Source organism: Saimiri boliviensis, chromosome 12 (genome assembly GCF_048565385.1).
Source record: "Saimiri boliviensis isolate mSaiBol1 chromosome 12, mSaiBol1.pri, whole genome shotgun sequence".
Lineage (NCBI taxonomy): Eukaryota > Metazoa > Chordata > Mammalia > Primates > Cebidae > Saimiri > Saimiri boliviensis.
In genome coordinates, this window is record NC_133460.1 from 9,638,324 (window position 1) to 9,661,327 (window position 23,004).

Here is a 23,004-nt window from a genome sequence, read left to right on the forward strand (position 1 = left end):
TCAAGCAATCCTCCCACTTTAGCCTCCTCAGTAGCTAGGACCACAGGCGCATGCCACCAGGCCTGAATTATTTTTTATTTTTTATCTTTTTCTTTTATTATTTATTTATTTATAGATGGAGTTTTGCTCTTTCGCCCAGGCTGTAGTGAAGTGACGTGATCTCAGCTCACTGAAACCTCCGCCTCCTGGGTTCAAGTGATTCTCCTGCCTCAGCCTCCTGAGTAGCTGGGATTATAGGCGCCCGCCACCATGCCCAGCCAATTTTTGTATTTTTAGTAGAGATGGGTTTTGCCGTGTTGGCCAGGCTGGTCCCGAACTTTTGACCTCAGGTGGTCCACCTGCCTCAGCCTCCCAAAGTGCTAGAATTATTGACATGAACCACCACACCTGGCCTTTTTCTTTTTTTTTTTTTTTTTCCAGGGGAAAGCGCGAACGCAGTCCCCCACTACCACAAATTATGCGGTCGAGTTTCCCACATTTGGGGAAATCGCAGGGATCAGCACATCCGGAGTGCAATGGATAAGCCTCGCCCTGGGAAAACCACCTTCGTAATCATGGTATCTCCCCTGCCAGGTAAGTATTTTCTTTACTTTTTTTTTTTTTTTTTTTTTGAGATGGAGTTTCGCTCTTGTTACCCAGGCTGGAGTGCAATGGCGCGATCTCGGCTCACTGCAACCTCTGTCTCCTGGGTTCAGGCAATTCTCCTGCCTCGGCCTCCTGAGTAACTGGGATTACAGGCATGTGCCACCATGCCCAGCTAATTTTTTTGTGTTTTTAGTAGAGATGGGGTTTCACCATGTTGACCAGGATGGTCTCGATCTCTTGACCTTGTGATCCACCCGCCTCGGCCTCCCAAAGTGCTGGGATTACAGGCGTGAGCCACCGCGCCCGGCCACGCCTGGCCTTTTAAATATTTTTCTAGAGATGGGGTCTCCCTATGCTATCCAGGCTGGCCTCAAACTCCTCAGCTCAAGCACTCCTCCCACCTTGACCTCCCAAAGTGCTGGGATTACAATTATGAGCCAGAATACAGGCATGTGCCACACCTAGCACAATTGACTTTTGACAAGGGTGCCATGAGCATTGTATGAGGGTAAAAATAGTCTCTTCAACAACTGGTGCTGGGAAACTTGGATAACCATTCATAAAAGAATGAAGTTGGGCCAGACATATTGTTCACGCCTGTAATCCCAGGACTTTGAGGGCTGAGGCAGGCGGATCACCTGAGGTCAGGAGTTAGAGACCAGCCTGGCCAACGTGATGAAACTCCATCTCTACCAAAAATACAAAAAAGAGGAGCCAGGCATGGTGGCGGGCATCTGTAATCCCAGCTACTCAGGAGGCTGGGCCACGAGAATCGCTTGAACCCGGGAGGTGGAGGTTGCAGTGAGCTGAGATCACGCCATTGCACTCCAGACTGGGCAACAGTCTAAGACTCTGTCTCTAAAAAGAAAAAAAAGCATGAAGTTGAACTTTTACCTCACTCCATGTAACTCAAAGTAAAGAAACAGGGGTAAATTTCATGACCTCATATTTGGCCATAAATTCTTAGATTTAACACTAAAAACAGGAGCAATAAAAGAAAAAAAATAGATCAATTGGACTTCATCAAAATTTACAACTTTTGTGCATCAAAGCATATAATCAAGAAAGTGAAAGGACAACTTACAGAATGGGAAATACATACCTGATAAGTGCTGGATATCCAGAATAGGGACAGCATTATTACAAATCAACAACAAAAAGACAATCCAATTTAAAAATGGGCAAATTCAGCCAGATGCAGTGACTCATGCCTGTAAACCCAGCATTTTGGGAGGCCAAGGCAGGAAAATTGGTGTAGTCCAGAAGTTCAAGCCAGTGCAACATAGTGAGACCTTGTCTCTACCAAAAAATATAAATAAATAAATAAATAAAAAGCTGGGTGTGGTGGTGTCTGCATATAGTCTTAGCCACTTAGGAAGCTGAGATGGGAGGATCACTTGAACCCAGGAGGTAGAGGCTGCAGTGAGTCATGATTGCACCACTGTATTCCAGCCTGAGTAACAGAGACCCTGTCTCAAATACTTACATACATATGTACATACAACATACATACATATATACATACAAAAATAAAATTGGACAAATTAGCCAGGTGTGGTGGCACACACCTTGTAGTTCTAGCTACTTAGGAGGCTGAGACAGGAGGATTGCTTGAGCTTACTAATTTGAGTCCAGCTTGGGCAACATGATGAGACCTCATCTCTAAAAAAAATAATAAAAATAAATTTAAAAAAATTTTTTTAGTTCTTCATCAGCTAATGGGAGAACAAAATGTTTTAAAGGGCAAATGACTTGAATATACATTTCTCCAAAGAAGATTTTAAAATCCCCCTCACACCCGCAAAAAAAGAAAGAAGAAAGGTGTTCTTTCTTTTTTTGATGTTAACCAGAAAAGGTGTTTTTTTGTTTTGGTAACCAAAGGAGTTACCATCATTGGTCACTAAAGAAATTCCAATCAAAAGCACACTGAAATACTATTTCACACCCACTAGGATGTTGTTGTTGTTGTTGTTGTTTTGTTTTGTTTTTTTAGAAACTCGATGTTTATTTTCCATGAATTTTATATGTTGTTTAAGAGGCCACACAAGCACAGGATGGTTTTAATAAAATAAAAATAGAAAATATGTTCTTGAGATTTTCTTGTGGGGTGATGAATGTTTTGGAACTTGACATAGGTGATAGTTGCACACGTTGTGAATGTACTGAATGTCACTGAATTGTACACTTTAAAATCGTTAATTTTATGCTAGGTTAATTTTATCTTTGTTTTTTACAGCGGAATTTAAGACTAGGTGCAGTGGCACGTCTGTAATCCTAGCACTTTGGGATGCCAAGGTGCACAGACCACCTGAGGTCAGGAGTTCGAGACCAGCCTGTCCAACATGGTTTTCTGTTAAAAATACAAAAAATTAGCCAGGCGTGGTGGCTGGTGCCTATAATCCCAGCTACTTGGGAGGCTGAGGCACGAGAATAGCTTGAACCCGGGAGGTAGAGGTTGCAGTGAGCCAAGACTGCACCATTGGCCACACACACACAAGAAGATAGGAAAAGCTGGGATCATAGGCATGTGCCACCATGCCCAGCTTTTTGTTTGTTTGTTTGTTTGTTTTTGGTAGAAACAAGTTGTCACTATGTTGCACAGTCTATACTCAATCTCCTGGGCTCAAGCAGTCTTCCTGCCTTGGCTTCCAAAAGTGCTGGAGTTATAGGCATAAGGCACCACATCTGGCTGAACACAGGAAAATGAATGTTAAAAATATTTTTAAAATACCAAAATGAGGCCCAGTGCAGTGGCTTACGCTTGTATTCCCAGCATTCTGGAAGACCAAGGCAAGAGGATTACTTGAGTCTAGGATTTCGAGACCAATCTGGGCAACATAGTGAGATCCCATCTCTAAAAAAAAAAAAAAAAAAAAAAAAAAAATAGCCAGGCATAGTGGCATGTACCTGTCCTAGCTTCTCAGGAGGCTGAGGTAAGAGTGTCACTTGTGCCTGGGAGTTGGAGGCTGTTGCAGTAAGCTGTGATCATGCTGCTGCACTCCAGCTTGTGCGTCAGAGACCCTGTCTAAAAAAAAAAAAAAAAAGAAAGACAAAGTGGTGGACTAAAACCAAATCATTTCAAAACAACATTTAATATACATAGACTAAACACATTAGTTAAAAAGCAAAGGTTGCCGGGCGCGGTGGCTCAAGCCTGTAATCCCAGCACTTTGGGAGGCCGAGGCGGGTGGATCACGAGGTCGAGAGATCGAGACCAACCTGGTCAGCATGGTGAAACCCCATCTCTACTAAAGATACAAAAAATTAGCTGGGCATGGTGGCGCGTGCCTGTAATCCCAGCTACTCAGGAGGCTGAGGCAGGTGAATTGCTTGAACCTGGGAGGCGGAGGTTGCGGTGAGCCGAGATCGCACCATTGCACTCCAGCCTGGGTAACAAGCGAAACTCCGTCTCAAAAAACTAAAAAAAAAAAAAAAAGCAAAGGTTGTTCAATGAGATTAAAAAGGAAAACCCAAGCCGTACTATGGCAGAAACCCATCATAATACATATACATGTATCTGACAAAGGCCTGGTAGCCAGAATGTAGAAAAACTCCTAAAATTAAATAACAAAAAGCCAAACAAATCAATAAAACCTGTGCTAAAGATTTGAATCAACCCTTTTATTTATTTATTTATTTATTTATTTTGAGACAGAGTTTCGCTCATGTTGCCCAAGGTGGAGTGCAATGGTGTGATCTCAGCTCACTGCATCCTCTGCCTCCTGGGATCAAGTGATTCTCTTGCCTCAGCCTCCTGAGTAGCTGGGATTATAGGTGCTCACCACCATGCCTGGCTACTTTTTGTATTGTTAGTATTTTTTATGTATTAAAAACAATTTTTTTTTGAGATGGAATCTTGCTCTGTTGCCCAGAATGGAGTGCAGTGGTGCAATCTCAGCTCACTGCAACTTCTGCCTCCTGGGTTCAAGTGATTCTTCTGTCTCAGCGTCCTGGGTAGCTGGGATTACAGGCGCATGCCACCACGCCTGGCTAATTTTTGTATTTTTAGTAGAGACGGGATTTCACCGTGTTGGCCAGGATGGTCTCAAACTCCTGACCTCAAGTAATCCGCCTGCCTTGGCCTTCCAAAGTTCTGGGATTACAGGCATGAGCTACTGTGCCCAGCCTATATGATGTTTTAAAACAGGAAAAACTAATCTATGGTTATAGAGCTCCAACAGTGTTTGCCGCATCATGTTAGGGGATGTACAGGAAAGGAACATGAGGTAATTTTCTGGAGTGCTGGAAAATATGTAATGATTGGACTTTGGGTTAATGAGCATATACATTTATAAAACTAACTGAGGCCAGGCACAGTGGCTCAAGCCTGTAATCCCAGCACTTTGGGAGGCTGAGGTGGGTGGATCACGAGGTCAAGAGATTGAGACCATCCTGGTCAACATGGTGAAACCCCGTCTCTACTAAAAATACTAAAAATTAGCTGGGCATGGTGATGCGTGCCTGTAATCCCAGCTACTCAGGAGGCTGAGGCAGGAGAATTGCCTGAACCCAGGAGGCGGAGGTTGCGGTGAGCCAAGATTGCGCCATTGCACACCAGCCTGGTTAACAAGAGCAAAACGCCGTCTCAAAAAATAAAATAAATAAATAAATAAAAATAATTGAATTGTACATTAATATCTGTGCATTTCACTGGAGGTAATTTTATCCTCTAAAGGGGCAACATATACAGAGAAGGAAGTATTTTGAACTTATGTCACAAAGGTCTATATCTCTAATATGTAAAGATCTTCAAAAATTGAGAAAGCTGGGCATGGTGGCTGATACTGGTAATCTTGGCACTTTGGGAGGATCATTTGAGCCTAGGAGGATCATTTGAGCCTGGAGGATCATTTGAGCCTAGGAGTTCAAGACCAGCCTGGGCGACATAGGGAGGTTCCATCTCTACAAATAATTTAAAAGTTAGCCAGGTATGATGGCACATGCCTGTGGGCCCAGCTACTCTGGAGGCCGAGGTGGGAGAATTCTCTAAGCCCAAGGGCTGCCTAAATTGTTAAAGTTTAATTTATCTGTATTTTCTTTTGTTGCCCATGCTTTTTTTTTTTCTTTCTTTCTTTCTTTTTTTTTTTTTTTTTGAGACAAAGTCTTGCTCTGTTGCTCAGGCTGGAGTGCAGTGGTACAATCTCGGCTCACTGCAACCTCTGCCTCCTGGGTTCAAGCAATTCTCCTGCCTCAGCCTCCAGAGCAGCTGGGATTACAGTCCCATTCCATAATCCTCCACTAATTTTTGTAGATATGGCATTTCACCATGTTGACTAGGCTGGTCTTGAACTCCTGACTTCAAGTAATCCTCCTGCTTCAGCCTCCCAAGGTGCTGGGATTACAGGTGTGAGCCATTGTGCCCAGCCTGTTGCCTGTGCTTTTGGTGTCATACTTAACATATCATTGCCACTTCCAAGGTTATGATGATTTTCCTCTCTGTTTTCAACCTTCTAAGAGTTTTAGAGTTTTAGCTCTCATGTTTAGATCCTTGTTCCATTTTGAGTTAGTTTTTATATGCAGTGTAAGGTAGGGTTTAAGTTGATTCTGTTGCATGTTGACTTCCAGTTTTTCCAGCACCATTTGTTACAAAACTGTCCTTTTTGGCCAGGCATGGTGGCTCATGCCTGTAATCCCAGTACTTTGGGAGGCTGAGGCGAACAGATCACTTGAAATCAGAAGTTTGAGACAAACCTGGCCAATATGGTGAAACCTTGTTTCTACTGAAAACACAGAAAGTTCGCTTGGCATGGTGGCACATGCCTGTAGGTTAAGCTACTGGGGAGGCTGAGGCAGGCGACCTGCTTGAACCCAGGAGGTGGAGGTTACAGCGAGCCAAGATCATGTCTCTGCATTCCAGCCTGGGTGAGAGAGCAAGACTCTGTCTCAAAAAAAAAAAGGAAAAACATGGACTGACTATCCTTTTCCCCGTTGAATAGTCTTGACCCTTCTAGGAAATCAATTGATTATATATGTAAGCGTTTATTTCTGGGCTCTATGTTTTATTCCATTGATATTTAAATCTAGAGTTTGAGAAAGATTGGTGTTAATTTTTTTTTTTTTTTAAATGGAGTCTTGCTCTTATTGCCCAGGCTAGAGTGCAGTGGCACGATCTTGGCTCACTGCAACCTCCACCTCCTAGGTTCCAACAATTCTCCTGCCTCAACCTCCCAAGTAGCTGGGATTATAGATGCACACCACCATGCCAAGCTAATTTTTGTATTTCTAGTAGAGGCAGCGTTTCATCATGTTGGCCAGGCTGGTCTTGAACTCCTGACCTTGTGATCTGCCCACCTCACCATCCCAAAGTGATTAATTTGTCTTTAAATATTTGGAAGAATTCACCAGTGAAGCCTTCTGGTCCTAGGTTTTCTTTGTTGGAAAAGGGCCCAAGGGGCTTGTGGGACACCATTAGGCATATCAACCTACATATCATAGGAGTCTCAAAGGAGAAGAGAGAGACAGGGGGAAAAAAATGAAGAAATAATGGCTGAAAGCTCTGCAAATTTGATGAAATATATGAATTTACAAAGCCCTAAGCCTCGAGGAACTCCAGGCAAGATAACTCAGAAATCTACAGCAAGAATTTTTTTTTTTTTTTTTGAGGCGGAGTTTCGCTCTTGTTACCCAGGCTGGAGTGCAATGGCGTGATCTTGGCTCACCGCAACCTCCGCCTCCTGGGTTCAGGCAATTCTCCTGCCTCAGCCTCCTGAGTAGCTGGGATTACAGGCATGTGCCACCATGCCCAGCTCATTTTTTGGATTTTAAGTAGAAACGGGGTTTCACCATGTTGACCAGGATGGTCTCGATCTCTCAACCTCGTGATCCACCCGCTTCGGCCTCCCAAAGTGCTGGGATTACAGGCTTGAGCCACCGCACCCGGCCTACAGCAAGAAATATTATAGTCAGACTATCAAAATCCAGACAAAGAATTTTGAACGCATCAAGAGAAAAGAAACTTTCCACATACAAGAGATCCTCAAGAAAATTAACAGCTGATTTCTTTACAGAAACCATAAGAGTTCAGAAGGCAGTGGTGTGACATATTTTAAACTTTGAAAGGAAAAAAAAAAACTTCAATCAAGAACTCTATATCCAGCAAAACTATCTAGAAATTAAGATACTTCTAGATAAACAAAAGCTGAGGGAGTTAATTACCAATAGTTTTTACCTACGAGAAATGCTAAAGGGAATCCTTCAGGCTGAAATAAAAAGACACTAAATGTAACTCTAAGCAATTAGAAGAAATAATGGCCACTGGTAAAGGTAACTAAAGCCAGTATTATGTACTTTTGTTCCATAACCCTTCCTTTTTTTCCTATATGATTTAAAAGGCAAGTGCATATGTATTAACGTGGATGTCTATGTTAACGGGCACACAATGTATAAAGATGCAATCTGTCACAATAACAATATAAAGGGAGGGGGCAGAGAGGTGTATGAGCAGAGTGTTGGTATGTTGTTGAAACTAAGTTGGTATTACTCAAACTTAGTTGTTAAAAGTTTAAGATGTTAATTATTATACGATTGCCTTTTAAATCTTGTATGCCAGTTTCCTGTTGCTGCTGTAACAATCAATTACCTACTTCGTGGCTTAAAACAACATACATCTACTGTCTGATAGCGAAGATCTGACATGTATTTTGCAGGGCTAAAATCAAGGTGTCTTCATCTTGTTGGGCTATGTTCTTTCTGAAGACAGTAGGGGAGAATGAATCCATTCCCTTTTGCAGCTTTTAGAAGACACCTGCTTCCTTGACTCGTGGCCCCTTCCTCCATCTTCAAGGCCAGCAGCAGATCACTTTCCAGTCTCTCTCCCTCTGCCATCTTATTCTGTCATTTCTCCATTTCTCACTTCTGCCTTCCTCTTCTAAGGACCCTTGTGACTACATTGAGCCCATCCAGATCATCTAGACTGATCTCACCATCTCAGAATTCTTGACTTAATCACATCTGCAGAGCCCATTTTATTACTTATAAGGAATATATTTACAGATTTCAGGGAGTAGGATGTGGATATCTCTGGAAGCCTTTTTTCTTCCTTTCACACCATATAAACCATTGAAATTTTTAAATACAAAGGGAAATTGTAAAAGCAATTTCTAAAAAATTAAAAACCAATAAATGAATATTTTCAAGTTGGGGGCTTATTCCCACAAACAAAAAGAATTAGGCTGGGAGTGTAGTAGCTCACACTTACAATCCCAGCACTTTGGGAGGCTGAGATGAACTGATCACTTTATGCCAGGAGTTTGAGACCAACCTAGCAACATGGCAAGACCCTGTCTTTACAAAAAATGCAAAAATTAGCTGGGCATGGTGGCAGGCGCCAGTAATCCCAGCTACTTAGGAGGCTGAGGCTAGAGGATACTTGAGCCTGGGAGGTCAAGGCTACAGTGAGCCAATATCCTGCCTCTGTACTTCACACTTCAGCCTGGGTGACAGGGTGAAATGATGTCTCAAAAAAGAAAGAAAGAGAGAAAAGATACAAACATAATACCAAAGAAGTTAAGGCAAAACCCTGTAATCATAAACCTTAACTAGAATTGTCAGTATTAACCCTTTTGTGTGTTTCTTTGTTTGAGACAGAGTCTCCCTCTGTCGCCCAGGCTGAAGGGCAGTGGTGCAGTCTTGGCTCACTGCAACATGCAACCTCCACCTTCCGGGTTCAAACGATTCCCCTGCCTCAGCCTCCCAAGTAGCTGGGATTACAGGCGCCTGCCACCATGCCCAGCTATTTGTGTGTGTGTGTGTGTTTTTTTTTTAGTAAAGACGTGGTTTCACCATATTGGTCAGGCTGGTTTCGAACTCCTGACCTTGTGATCCGCCCGTCTTGGCCTCCTAAAGTGCTGGGAATACAGGCATGAGCCACCATGCCGGACCTAAGCTCTTTTTTTTTTTTTAAAGACATATTAATGTATTTCCTTACCATGTCCATTGTAAAGACCTAGAAGCAATGACAACCCAACAGCAGTAAACACCTAGTGTCCAGACTGTAAAAAAAAACTTGGCTGGAGAAAAACTCACTACTGTGATGACTGGTCTTTTCATTTAGATCTTCAATTCTTAAATGAAGGCCCTAACCACTGACTTGCAATCCAACCATATTCCCCCATTTGTTCCACGTCTCTCTGAGATTGTTATTTTAAACCTTTTCTGACGCCTCAAATGGACAGTGGCCTTTGCCCTTTTCTCACTGAGGTCAAAAGGTCTTGCTCTGTCCTCTGAGTGCTGCTTGCATCTCATTGTGACCCTGAGTTTGAGCAAGTCATTAGACTCTGCATCTATTTCCCCTTCTTTGAAATTGTGAAAATACAAGTGATATGTGCTTAGTTGTGAGGGCTAAATGGGATATTGCATGTGAAATGCTGAGAACAGTGTTTGGCATATAGTAAGAGCTTAGTGAAACTGGGATTTGGAGAAGTTATAGATAATCAGCTAATAGTTCATATGACCAGGTTCAGCCAAGGGCTGCCTCATGCCTTAACTGCAACTTTTCTTTTTACATATAAAACTCTCACATTTTAAATCCTTATTCACTTAACTTCTTACAAGTCAAATGTTGCATTTAACTTGAGTGCAGCTCCCAGACTTCAGTTAGATTAGCCTTATCTGGAGCCACTGTTTAGAGCCTGGGAAACCCTGAATCCATGACCATAATTTACCAGCTCCATGATGTTGAGCAAGCTTATGTAATGCAGCTAAGCTCATGTAGCATTTATTTAGATATATCTGTGTCCTCTGCAAAATAGGGAGGTTCCAAAGATTAAATAAGCTGATGTCTTTTAAGTGCTTATCATAGTGCCAAGGCAGTGCTTAATAGATGCTACACAAATCCACTACTCATCTTTGAAGAGGATTTTTATTATAGGATACATTAATACAGTTTTAGAGAGAGGAAGTTTTAGGCAGTTAGATATTTGTGCCCTTATGTAAGGATTCCTTCTTTTTTTTTTTTTTTTTTTTTTTTTTTTTTGAGATGGAATGTCACTCTGTTGCTCATGCTGGAGTACAGTGGTATGATCTTGGTTCACTGCAACCTCCACCTCCTGGGTTCAAGCAATTCCTTCCTCAACCTCCTAGGTAGCTGGGATTACAGCCACCAGCCACCATGATCAGCTAATTTTTGTATTTGTATTAGAGATGGGGTTTCACCATCTTGGCCAGGCTGGTCTTCTGATCTCGTGATGTACCCGCTCTGGCCTCCCAAAGTGCTGGGATTACAGGCATGAGCCACCATGCCCAGCCCTATTCATTTCTAAAAAAATGCTTCAAGTGTTCATTTTCCACTAGTGAGAGCACAACTATAAAAGGTTTCTAACAAAATTTCTGAAATGATTGCTTCCCTCCTGAAATGCCTAGACTCTTTCCTTGTCATGGCAGGGCAAAGGAGCTTGTGCCATAGTTCTTTGTGCATAGATAGTTTTTTGATGAAACGTTCTCCATTTCTTTCCTCTGAATTTGTAGCCCATGCCGGAACTGCTGTAGGAGGCATCATCTTCTTCTTCACCTACCTCCCATACCCATACCTCATGTTCAGCTACATCCAGAGAAGCTACTTCCAAAAGATTGCCTGTTGCCTGTTCTCAAATGTTGCCATGGCACTGGGAGTCCGATTCATCACTATATTTGAGGAAAGAGGTAAGCCTTATCTTTCCCAGATTCTCTAAGCTGCCTTGATGCTTTGCCCCTTCAAGGCTGAACTTCATTTCCCAATAAACATAACTAGCATGTCCCATTCAGTGGTCCAAGCATTTAGAACATACTCGCAACTGTGGTGGATATTGTGTGGGGCACTAAAGAAAAGTAGAATATGGTTTACCCCAGGCAGCTTACTTTGTAATTGGGGAGAAAAACTAAAGCATATTAAAGAATTAGGAGCCGGGCGCGGTGGCTCAAGCCTGTAATCCCAGCACTTTGGGAGGCCGAGGCGGTTGGATCACGAGGTCGAGAGATCGAGACCATCCTGGTCAACATGGTGAAACCCTGTCTCTACTAAAAATCCAAAAAATGAGCTGGGCATGGTGGCACATGCCTGTAATCCCAGCTACTCGGGAGGCTGAGGCAGGAGAATTGCCTGAACCCAGGAGGCGGAGGTTGCGGTGAGCTGAGATTGCGCCATTGCACTCCAGCCTGGGTAACAAGAGCGAAACTCCATCTCAAAAAAAAAAAAAAAGAATTAGGAAATTATATGCCTATATAATTATATAGCTAAAAAATAGATTTATGATTGTAAGTTGAGATAATATTTTAGAACTTTACAAATCATGCTACATTTTTTACATATATTATTGCCTTTGGAGTCTCTTCTTTTTGTTTTTCTTTGAGATGGTCTCACTTTGTCACCCAGGCTGAGGTGCAGTGGCACAATCATAGCTCACTGCAGCCTTGAACTCCAGGACTCAAGTGATCCTCCCACTTCGCCTTCCCAAGTAGCTGAGATCACAGGTGGGTGCCACCATGCCCAGCTCATTAAATTTTTTTTTTTTTTTTTTTTTTTTTTTTTTTTTTTTTTGCAGAGACAGGGTCTTACTATTTTACCCAGTCTGGTCTTTCCCAGACTCCTGGGCTCAAACAGTCTTTCTGCCTTGGGCTCCCAAAATGCTGGGATTATAGGTGTAAGCCACCATGCCTGGCCTGGGGTATCTTGTTTCACAGGTTAGTATAGGGGACCTTCCGTGAGAGGTGTTCTAGCTCCCTTATAAGGTCCACAGTTGGAGTGCAGTCCCAAATTTTCATTTGTCTTATGTTTTTCAAGTTTGAAGAATTCCTCAAAACATCTACAATTTGTTGCAAAAGATTACAGCCCAAATATCAGTCAAACTGTAGGACCCACTGAGCCCTGTGGGGTTTTAGCTGTTACTATTTCCAGTTTCGGTGGTACTCTAAGATGATATACTGTGAGCACTCTAGCAAGCACCTTCGTTACTCAGTGTTGTTAGCTGGTCTCACCAGAATTCTGTTTCCAAATGTTACAGCTTCATTTAGCAGCACATAGCAGGAATAGGAGTTTTAAATTGGATCTAGTTTGTGGATCACTTTGCTGTGGTTGGGATATCCCCAATGACCTGGTTAGAGGTATCACCTACTAATGAATTCTTTAAGCTGGCATGGCCCAAATGGTTTTGGGCTTAAAGCTGTCCAAAATATAATAAAGGATATTAAGTTGGCCAGAATTTATTGAAAGTAAGTGGTTTCCTTTAACAAAGCAATGGTGAAACTACAATTTACAAGTGTTCATGGGAACAAATAGATTTAAAATGCTATATATGACTCCTTATAGGTTAGTGAGTAATTTGTGGGGCCTATATGTTGAAAGTTGAAATAATTTAGGTGGCAGGTTGCAATGAATGAACTCTTAGATTTGCTCCCACTCTAGGGTTCTCTTGGTTTGAAAGTACCCTGCCCTTATAGAGCTTGTGATCAGTGTCCCTCCTGAAAGGCACAGGGTGGTTCACAAGTGCTGTCTCCTGTTACAGCTGAAGGAACACAGATGCATGTGATCATGAGCAGGAAGAAATCCCTAAGGGTATGATTAATGAAAGAGAAATCCAAGGATTACTCAGATCATCTCGCCTATTGAAAATAATTAAAAATATGGGCTAAATTTTTAGTTTCTTAAGAGCATCCCTCAAGAGAATCAAAGTATTTACTATAGCACAAGATAGTGAAGAACCACGAGGCCAAAACCTCAGGCAAACTGGTGACTCTAAAGGGTGAACAGAATACCAAGCCACTTTTGCTCAGAGATCACTTACTAAAAGGAAAACTTGGGGCTTCCCTTTGGATGGCCTTTCCGGGCAAGGGAATCAGACATCAAGGCCCAGGATTTAGCCTAGGTGGAGAGCATACTAGGAGACCCTCTCCACATTAATCTGGGACCCAGAGGGCTACACCTTAGGATAAATATAACTCAAAAATAAATCCAATCATCACAGTTTTGGTTCTTTGTGATACAGACTGTGAAATGGAATTTAGTGTACAAATGTTTATTAGGGAGTGCCCTTCAGATAACACCTGTGGAGAAGAGTAAGGAAAGGGGAAGAAGAAAGACAAGCAGGGGGAAAAGTCCAGCTACAGTGTGGTCCTGACAGCCCTGAGAAGTTAGTTAAAGAACAAAAATGGCCCACATGTGTCCTGCATTGGGTTGAAATAGCTAGGCCTTTACACCTCCATCAGTCACTGGATATGAGCTACCCAAGAAAGGGCATGATGCTGGGCTTGGCACTTTGCAACTGAGACATTCCAAAGGGTCTGGCAGCTAAAAGCCCTCTGCCATAGCACTCCCAACAGAATCAGGAAAGTACGTCGCCATATCCATATACCATTTCTTCCTAACCCAGAGGACCTCAGGGAAGGTTGTCATGGCCCTGACCATATCATGGAAGAAAAACAAAGAAAAAATTTTCCCTGAAAAATTGTGATTAGCTAGTTCTTTGGAGGTATTGCAGTCCAGATTCATATTGCATGAGTAGGCCAGGTAACTTTAAGCAGTGAAATGATTTAAGATTGTTCTGGAATGATAGAGCACCCACCTAGGTACCTGGCAGAAGCAACTGCACATCCTTTCTGGAGGAAGACCTTTTCATCCTACACCATGGTAAATCCTCACAAATAGTTTTTCGAGGTCAATAAGCAACACAGTAAAAAGTAATTAAAGATATGAGAAGGAAGGATCAGTAAGCTCACTAGACAGTTGGAAAATTAAAAAATAAAAAAAAAGATATGAGGAGGCCAGGTATGGTGGCTTACGCCTGTAATCCCGGCACTTTGGGAGGCCAAGGTGGGTGGATCACGAGGTCAAGAGATCAAGACCACCCTGGCCAACGTGGTGAAACCCCATCTCTACTAAAAATAGAAAAATTAGCTGGGTGTCGTGGCGTGCACCTGTAGTCCCAGCTACTCGGGAGGCTGAGGCAGGAGAATTGCTTGAACTTGGGAGGTGGAGATTGCAGAGAGCCGAAATCCCACCACTGCACTCCAGCCTGGTGCCTAGTGACAGAGCAGAACTCTGTCTCAAAAAAAAAAAAAAAAAAAAAAAAAAACAAAGATATGAGGAAATAAACCACCATAATGAGAACTAACAGAAGCAGAAGAAAGTAGAAACAGATTCACAAAGGCCTCAAATTTTTTAATTATCAGAACACAGATTATAAAACAACAATGCCTATAAGCTTTTTAGAAAGGGAAGCTTGAAAAATATCTACAGGAATAGGAATAGGAACTATTAAAAGTGACCTGGAAAGTATGAAAAAGGTGGAAATAACAAATACTTCTAGAAATGCAAAGTGCAATAACAAGATTTAAAACTTAGTGGATAGTTTAATAGTAGATCTGAAACAGCTGAAAAGAGAATTAGCAAATTTGAAAAAAGTTAGAGGAAATAATCCAGACTGTGGTATAGATGATAAAAAAAGATGTAAAATATGGAAGATAGTTTGAAAGAGACATGCAGAAAAGAGTAAGTAGGACTCACATGCTTCAGTAGGAAGAGAAAGAGAGAATAGGGCACAGGGAATGTATTGAAAGAGATAGGCCAAATCTGTTCTAAAACTAGATTTCAGGAAGCCCAGAAAATCTCAAATAAGATTAATAAAAAGAAACTTTACACTAGGCATATCCATGTAAAACTGAGCACAGCAGAGGTTGAGAAAAAAATCTTAAAAGTAGCCCAATTAAAAAAAGACAAATTGATTTTTAAAGGCGCAATAGTGGCTGATCGTGGTAGCTCATGCCTGTACTCCCAGCACTTTGGGAGGCTGAGGTAGGTGGATCACCTGAGGTCAGGAGTTTGAGATCAGCTTAACCAACATGGTGAAACCCTGTCTCTACTAAAAAGATAGAAAAGTTATCCAGGAGTGGTGGCGGGCGCCTGTAATGTCAGCTACTCGGGAAGCTGAGGCAGGAGAATCGCTTGAACCCAGGAGGTGGAGGTTCCAGTGAGCTGAGATTGCACCATTGCACTCCATCCTGGACAACAAGAGTGAAACTCCATCTAAAAAAAAAAAAGCAATAGTGGGAGCCTGAAAACAGTGGTATTTTATATTGACTGTATAAAATAATAATGATAATAAAAACAAAGATGTCTTTGAGTTTTTTTAAAGGGGTAGAATTAAAATACAAAAGAGGGGTTTTTGAGGGGATAAAGTCAGAAATCAAAAGGGAATAAATACTTTCTGGAAGGATAGTAGAGATACTGATTAACTTTAGACTTTGCTAAGTAAAGTATACATGGTATAATTCATTACCATGAGACACACACCAACAGTCTAGACATAGTGCATAACTTTCAAACTAGTGGAAAGAAAATGTAATAACCAATAGATTCGTTGAGTCAAAAAGAAAGTAAGGAGTAGGGAATGGAGAGGAATTATGTCACATGGCCACCTCTACTCCAAAGGAAACAGAAATCAGGGAACAGGATTGTCATACTCAATTTAGAACAAGATCAAAAAGATGTGGGGCCAGGGCGGGTTTGCCAAATTCATTTCAGCAGCTCCCTGCTCTGAAACGTAATGAGATATACTGTGGAAAGAGGTAATATCTAACTTCTACTCAATCCAGATTTCAGCAGTTTATTTTTCTTTTCTATTTTTTTTGTTCTTTTTTCAGCGTTAATTTTTGTTTATTTATTTTGAGACAGAGTCTTGCTCTATTGCCCAGGTCGGAGTGCAGTGGCACAATCTAGGCTCACTGTTGAAGGGATTCTCCTGCCTCAGCCTCCCGAGTAGCTGGGACTAGATGCGTACTAGCTAATATTTTTGTATTTGTAGTAGAGATGGGGTTTCACCATGTTACCCAGTATGATCTTGGGTAACATGGTGAAACCCCATCTCTACTAAAAATGCCAACACGCCTAGCTAATATTTTTGTATTTGTAGTAGAGATGGGGTTTCACCATGTTACTCAGGATGATCTTGATCTCCTGACCTCATGATCCACCTGCCTGGGCCTCCCAAAGTGCTGGGATTACAGGCATGAGCCACCACGCCCAGCCCAGCAGTTTATTTTTTAATGGAACTTGATTTTATTCTAAAATTTATGTAGAAGTGTAAAGGAACAGAAAAAAGAAAAAAAAAAAAAAAAAAAAAAAAAAGGCCAGACAAGTGCATTGTTACATGTTAGAGAAGATACTACAGAACAATGGGGATTCAATAAATGGTTCTGTGGCCACTGGATAACTTTATGGAGCAAAATGAAATCAGACTCCTAATTCACACCATACAGAAGTCAATTCTAATTTCAAAAAAAACTATAAAGCTTTTTGGAGATGATATAGAAGGATATACTGATGTCCTTGAAGTAGGAAGGATTGCTTAAACAAGACACAGAAATAACCATAAAGGAAAAGAATGAAAAATTTGATAATAAAATTAAGGTTTCACAAAGAGAAGGAAAAAGATAAGCTAGAGGGGGAGAAGATACTTGCAACACACTGAACTGACAAAAGACATATTCAGAATACTTAAAGATCTCATGTAAATTCATTAGAAATCTGATTTTGTGGTTTAAAAAACGGGCAAAAGGCCAGGTGCGGTGGCTCAAGCCTGTAATCCCAGCACTTTGGGAGGACGAGGCGGGTGGATCCCAAGGTAGAGAGATCGAGACCATCCTGGTCAACATGGTGAAACCCCGTCTCTACTAAAAGTACAAAAAATTAGCTGGGCATGGTGGCACATGCCTGTAATCCCAGCTACTCAGGAGGTTGAGGCAGGAGAATTGCCTGAACCCAGGAGGTGGAGGTTGCAGTGAGCCGAGATCGCGTCATTGCACTCCAGCCTGGGTAATAAGAGCGAAACTCTGTCTCAAAAAAAAAAAAAAAAAAAGGGCAAAAAGGCTCACACCTGTAATCACAGCACTTTGGGAGGCCAAGGCTGGTGAACTGCTTGAGCTTAGAAGTTCAGGATCAGCCTAGGCAACTTGGCAAGACCCGTGTCTCTACTAAAAATGCAAAATAATAGCCAGGCATGGTGGTGTGTGCCTGTAGTCCCAGTTTCTTGGGAGGCTGAGGTGGGAGGATTGCTTGAGCCCAGGGTGCAGAGGCTGCAGTGAACTGACATTGCATCACTGACAGGGGTCTTGGCATGTTGTCAACTCAGAATTCTACACCCAGCGAAAATATCTCAAAAATTATAGAGAAAGACTCTCTCAAATAAACAAAAACTGAGAGAATTAAGAACTAGCAGACATGAGCTCTTTAGGCACAAAGAATCAGACCAGACAGAAACTTGGATCTACACAAACAAATTAAGAGCAGTGAAAATGGAAAACAACTTATTTTTTCTAATTTTTTTTTTTTTTTGCTTTGAAGGAGAGCTGACTGTCTAAAGCAAAAATAGTAGCAATGAATTGTGTTTATAGCTTATGTAAAAGTAAAATGTCTAACAATCATAGCATAAAGTTTGGGAGGTAAGAACTGGGAATGTATTGTTGTGAAGTCCTTATACTATACATGAAGGAGTATAATATTATTTTAAGATAAACTCTGACTAATTAAAGGTATATATTGTAAACCTTAAAGCAACACTAATTTTTTTTTTTGAGATGGAGTCTCGCTTTGTCATCAAAGCTGGAGTGCAGTGGCGCTATCTTGGCTTACTGCAACCTCCACCTCCTGGGTCCAAGCAATTCTCCTGTCTTAGCCTCCTGAGTAGCTGGGACTACAGGCATGTGCCACCACATCCGGCTAATTTTTGTATTTTCAGTAGAGATGGGGTTTCACCATGTTGGCTAGTCTGGTTTCGATCTCTTGACTTCATGAGCCGCCCACTTAGCCTCCCAAAGTGCCGAAATTACAGGCATGAGGCACCATGCCTGGCTTATACTAAAGCCAGGCATGTTTTTTTAAGTTTAAATAATAAATCAATAGTGGTGATAAAATGAAATCCAAAAAATTCTCCATTAATGCAAGAAAAGCAGACAAAGAAAAGAAAAAAGAAAAAAACAAAGAACGCTTCAGAACAAATAGAAAAAAAGCTGGCAAGATGATATATTTTAATCCGGACCATCAACAATCATACTAAATGTGAGCGATCTAAACATACCAATTAAGAGCAGGTTGAATTAAAAAGGCAAAACCCAACTATATGGTGCCTTGTAAACATCAGTAGGGTGGGTGCGGTGGCTCACACCTGTAATTCCAGCACATTGGGAGGCTGAGGCAGGTGGATCACTTGAGGTCAGGAATTCGAGACCAGCCTGGCCAACATGAGGAAGCCCCATCTCTACTACAAATACAAAAATTAGCCGGGCGTGGTGGTGCATGCCTGTATTGGACACTGCATACTTTGTATTGGATGAGGAAGTACCTGACCTTTGTGAACATCAGGCTGCAGCTTTGGAATCCGGAGGTGTGCAAGATGTGTTTATAACCCAAAGATAGAGTAAAAGGCAGAGTTCTTGGTGGGCACACAGACAGACATACATTAGAGAATCTCATCACTGGAAGAGCCTTGAAGGTCACCTGGCCCTGCTCCTCACAATGTAATCTGCAGACCAGCAGCATCAGCACTCCCACAGATCTTGTTAGAAATGCAGAATCCCAGGTCCACCCAAACAGACCTGATCAGAATCTGTGTGTTAACAAGATCCCAGCAATTAGGAAACTTGTTAAAAGTTTGAGGACAAGAAGCATGGGTACACGTGCTTCTTGGGTAAGGAACTATCTGTGCTGATCTTTGAAATAAGAATTAGCTGAGCAAAGAAGCTGGTGAACAGTGGGAAAATGCTGCTGTAGCAGGTGCAGATTAATGCAAGAAAAGCAGAAAAAGAAAAAAAACAACAACACTTCAGAACAAATGTGTTCTGGAGATGTGTTTTGGACAGCCCAATTCTTACTTCTTGGTGCCAGTGAAAGTACTACTAACTTTTGACAATAATAAAAATGTTTTATCTTCTAGGAGAAACTTCTCTAGCTTTTCCTTTCCCTGTGGCTAGCATTGGTCCCACAATGCCTCAGACACAAATAGTCCAGTCTTGTCATTGGCCTGTTTCATGACTAACTATAAATTTCTGGTAACTCTTCTCTGTTGTTTTGGTTTTTTTGTTTGTTTGTTTGTTTGAAACTGGATCTGTCTATGTTCCCCAGGCTAGAATGCAGTGGCTATTGACAGGCATGATCACTGATTGCACACTATAGCCTTGACCTCCTGAGCTCAAGCTCCCACCTCAGCCTCCCCAGTAGGCTATAAGTGTGCGCCATCATGCCCAGCTTCTTCTCTGTCTTTGATGTGATGAGTGATGTTCTTCCTTTATAACAGGCACAGGCATCCAATGGGGGAATATGGGCAGTGTACGTGGAGAGTTTAACTTCACTCAGGTGCTGCTGCTGCTGCTGCTGGACTCTTTCTTATACTGCTTAATAGCCTGGTATGTGGAGTCCATCTTTCCAGGGAAGTATGGTACACCCAAGCCTTGGTACTTCTTTGCTCTGGTGAGTATTGATGCTGCTGTTTTGTAGGTTGACATTAGACTTTTTTGTGTGTGCCATCAGTACTCCTACTCCTCTTGGTGATGTCCTGATTAAAATGTCAAACTCAGGAAATCTCTAACCTGGGTTCATCCCAAACCTATCCGCTGTGGTTACCAGTGGAGCATAACTAATGGTATGTCTCAATGTCTCTGACTCTGGCCTCCATGCTCATGCACTGGGCTGGGAGTAGCCCCATCTGTCCCATGCAGAGTCCCCCTCCAGGAGTGTCTGTGGATGTCTGGCATGTGTCTACTCAAACATCAGGCCCCACATTCTCCCATGAGACCTAATTTCAAACATGCTAGTGTCCTCATGCTGCCTCTTTCCCCAATGAGCTGCACTGTTGGGATGGCCCTGAAGCTCTTCAAGACTTCTGTGACCATCAGTACACTGGCAGGGGACAGAGCATTTGTTAACAACCCCAGGAAGTTTTCAGAACCATTTATTTCCCATGATGACCCAGTTTTTCTTACAAAGCTGAGCTCTTCGTGCCTGATTCTGTCCTCCTAAAGTAGCATCTGGTGGCCTTGCCCATGGGCTTGCCTGCTGATCCTGCCTCTGCATAAGTACTCATTCGGATCTCTACAAAGGCTGCCACACTCACCCTTCTTGGAGTGTGGGGAAATGAGTAGATTGTTAACTCCAGTATTTATCCAGGCCTCTGCCCACAAGGACTATGAGTGCTGACATGATGGCTTCCCTGGTATATCAAGAGCCTGGATAGGAGGCATCTTTTGTGGCTCCATCCTCGGGACCATGGGTTGTAGGTTGAAATGCAGTTGATTAGTAATGAGTCCATGAACAAGTTGCTTAACTTCTCTGGGCAGAGGGTGGGGGTGTTCTAATATACCAAAATATCTTCCAAAAAGGGAAGTCACTTTGCCTAAATAATTAATGCATAAATTGATTTCCTCTCCAGCCCTCCTACTGGCATGGAAAGCCTGTATTTGTTACCCAATCACTGCTGGACATGAGGGGTCCTGTAAAAGCTCCAAACAGTGAGTTCATTCAGGAAGAGCCTACAGATTTGATCAAAGGAATTGAAATTCAGCATCTATACAAGGTATCAGCTCACAAACCTCCTTCCAAGAACTCAAGAAATTACACATATAAGCTTCTGTTTTATTCTAACTGAGATTACAATGTACATTTTGTGACTGGGAATTTTAATTCCCTCTGTCATGCTGTCCTAAAAATTAGAAATATAACCTGAAATGTACTGTTTTCTGTCATAAAGTTAAATGACTGGATGAAAGGCCTAGTTGGCCTTTTTTTTTTTTTTTTTTCCATTTTTTTTAGAGGTAGAGTCTCACTGTGTTGTCTAGGCTGGTCTTCAACTTTTGGGCTCAAGAGATCCTCCTGCCTTGGCCTCCCAAAATGCTGGGATTATAGGTGGGAGCCACTGCTCCCAGCCTAGATGATCTGTCTCTTGAAAACAGTCTCCTCTCATCCTCCCACTCCTTGTTAGGGACTAACTGAAATTCAGCCATTTGATGGATAACTATTATCCACCAACATTTTTATATACCCAAATCACATTTTAAGCCAGATATCACTGTTGGCTTCTCGATGTGGAAGTGGAGGCATTTGTTCTTTCACAAGTGTCTGCTGAGTACTTGCTACAGGCAGAGCCCTGGGTTGGCTAAGGACTCCTGCAACAGGATGGCTGGATGTAAGCTGGAGGCTCCCACAGAGCATTTGCTTTGAAATCTTCCATTCTTCAATGATGTAGGACACTCTGTGACATTGCTGCTGCTGCACTTGCACATTGGATGCTCCAGCCCAGCACTCGTGTTGCCTTCTGGTGGGATCCAGAAGATACCATCCTAGCCTAGGGGATTCTGGAAATGGGTGATAATTCCAGCTCCTCTGTGTACTACAGTTAGTACTTAGGAACACTTGACTCTTCAGCCAACTTACTGTGGGGATGTTGTTTTCTTTTCTTCTTCTTCTTCTTTTTTTTTTTTTTTAAGAGATGCAGTCTCGCTTTGTCGACCAGGTTGGAGTGCAGTGGTGTCATCTCAGCTCACTGCAGCCTCTGCCTTCCAGGTTCAAGCAATTCTCCTGCCTCAGCCTCCTGAGTAGCTGGAATTACAGGTGCACACCACCACATCTGGCTAATTTTTGCATTTTTAGTAGAGACAGGGTTTCACCATGTTGATCAGACTGGGCTTGAACTCCTGACCTCATGATCCAACCACCTCAGCGTTCCAAAGTGCTGGGATTACAGGCATGAGCCACTGCGCCCAGCCTGTTTTCTTTTTTCACGTAACTAGTGGTTTGCTGGCAGATGATTTTGACATGATTTCAGCTGCTCCACAAAGACGTTCCAGACCACAGCATCTTCTGATTGATTGATTGCTTGATTGATTTTCCCTGGGTCATTCGTAGCCTATTAGCTTTCTTCTGTGTGTTTATCATTTCATGGTTGCAAGATGGCTACTTGGCCCTCCTATAAGGAAAGATAAAGTTTAAAATGCTTTCTTTTGGCAAGACTTTTCCGTCCTTCTTTCTTTCCTTCCTTCCTTTCTTCCTTCCTTCCTTCCTTTTCCTTCTTTCTGTCTTCCCTCCCTCCCTCTCTCCCCTCATTCCTTCCTTCTCTTTAATATAATAGAGTACCCTTTTTTCTTATTGCCCAGAATTCTGCCACATGGTCACCTCTACTGTAAGGGTAACTGAGAAGTCAGGGAACAGGACTGTCATGCTTGATTTAGAACAACTGAGAAAAGTCTGGGTGCAGTGGCTTGTGGCTGTAATCCCAGCATTTTCGGAGGCTGAGGTGGGTGGATCACCTAAGGTTACGAGTTCAAGACCAGTCAGGTCAACGTGGTGAAACCCCGTCTCTACTTAAAAAATATATACAAAAATTAGCCAGGTGAGGTGGTGTGCAGCTGTAATCCCAGCTACTCTGGAGGCTGAGGCAGGAGAATCACTTGAACCCAGGGGGCAGA

At 42.3% G+C, this 23,004-nt stretch overlaps 1 protein-coding gene and 1 non-coding gene across 3 annotated transcripts in view; one reads left to right on the forward strand and one right to left on the reverse strand.

Annotated features, from left to right (window-relative positions):
• The window catches only part of LOC104651469 (ATP-binding cassette sub-family A member 17-like), a 79,294-nt gene that overhangs the window by 48,023 nt on the left and 8,267 nt on the right, over positions 1–23,004 (forward strand). For both annotated transcript variants that reach the window (XM_074381763.1, XM_074381764.1), the window contains exons 6-9: positions 421–573; positions 11,050–11,223; positions 19,842–20,014; positions 20,973–21,116. In XM_074381763.1, the coding sequence (XP_074237864.1) occupies positions 421–573; positions 11,050–11,223; positions 19,842–20,014; positions 20,973–21,116 (644 nt within the window). The remainder of the gene's footprint in view (positions 1–420; positions 574–11,049; positions 11,224–19,841; positions 20,015–20,972; positions 21,117–23,004) is intronic.
• On the reverse strand, positions 418–581 carry LOC120367475 (U1 spliceosomal RNA). Its single transcript, XR_005581856.1, has one exon. It is a non-coding gene; the product is annotated as a U1 spliceosomal RNA (small nuclear RNA).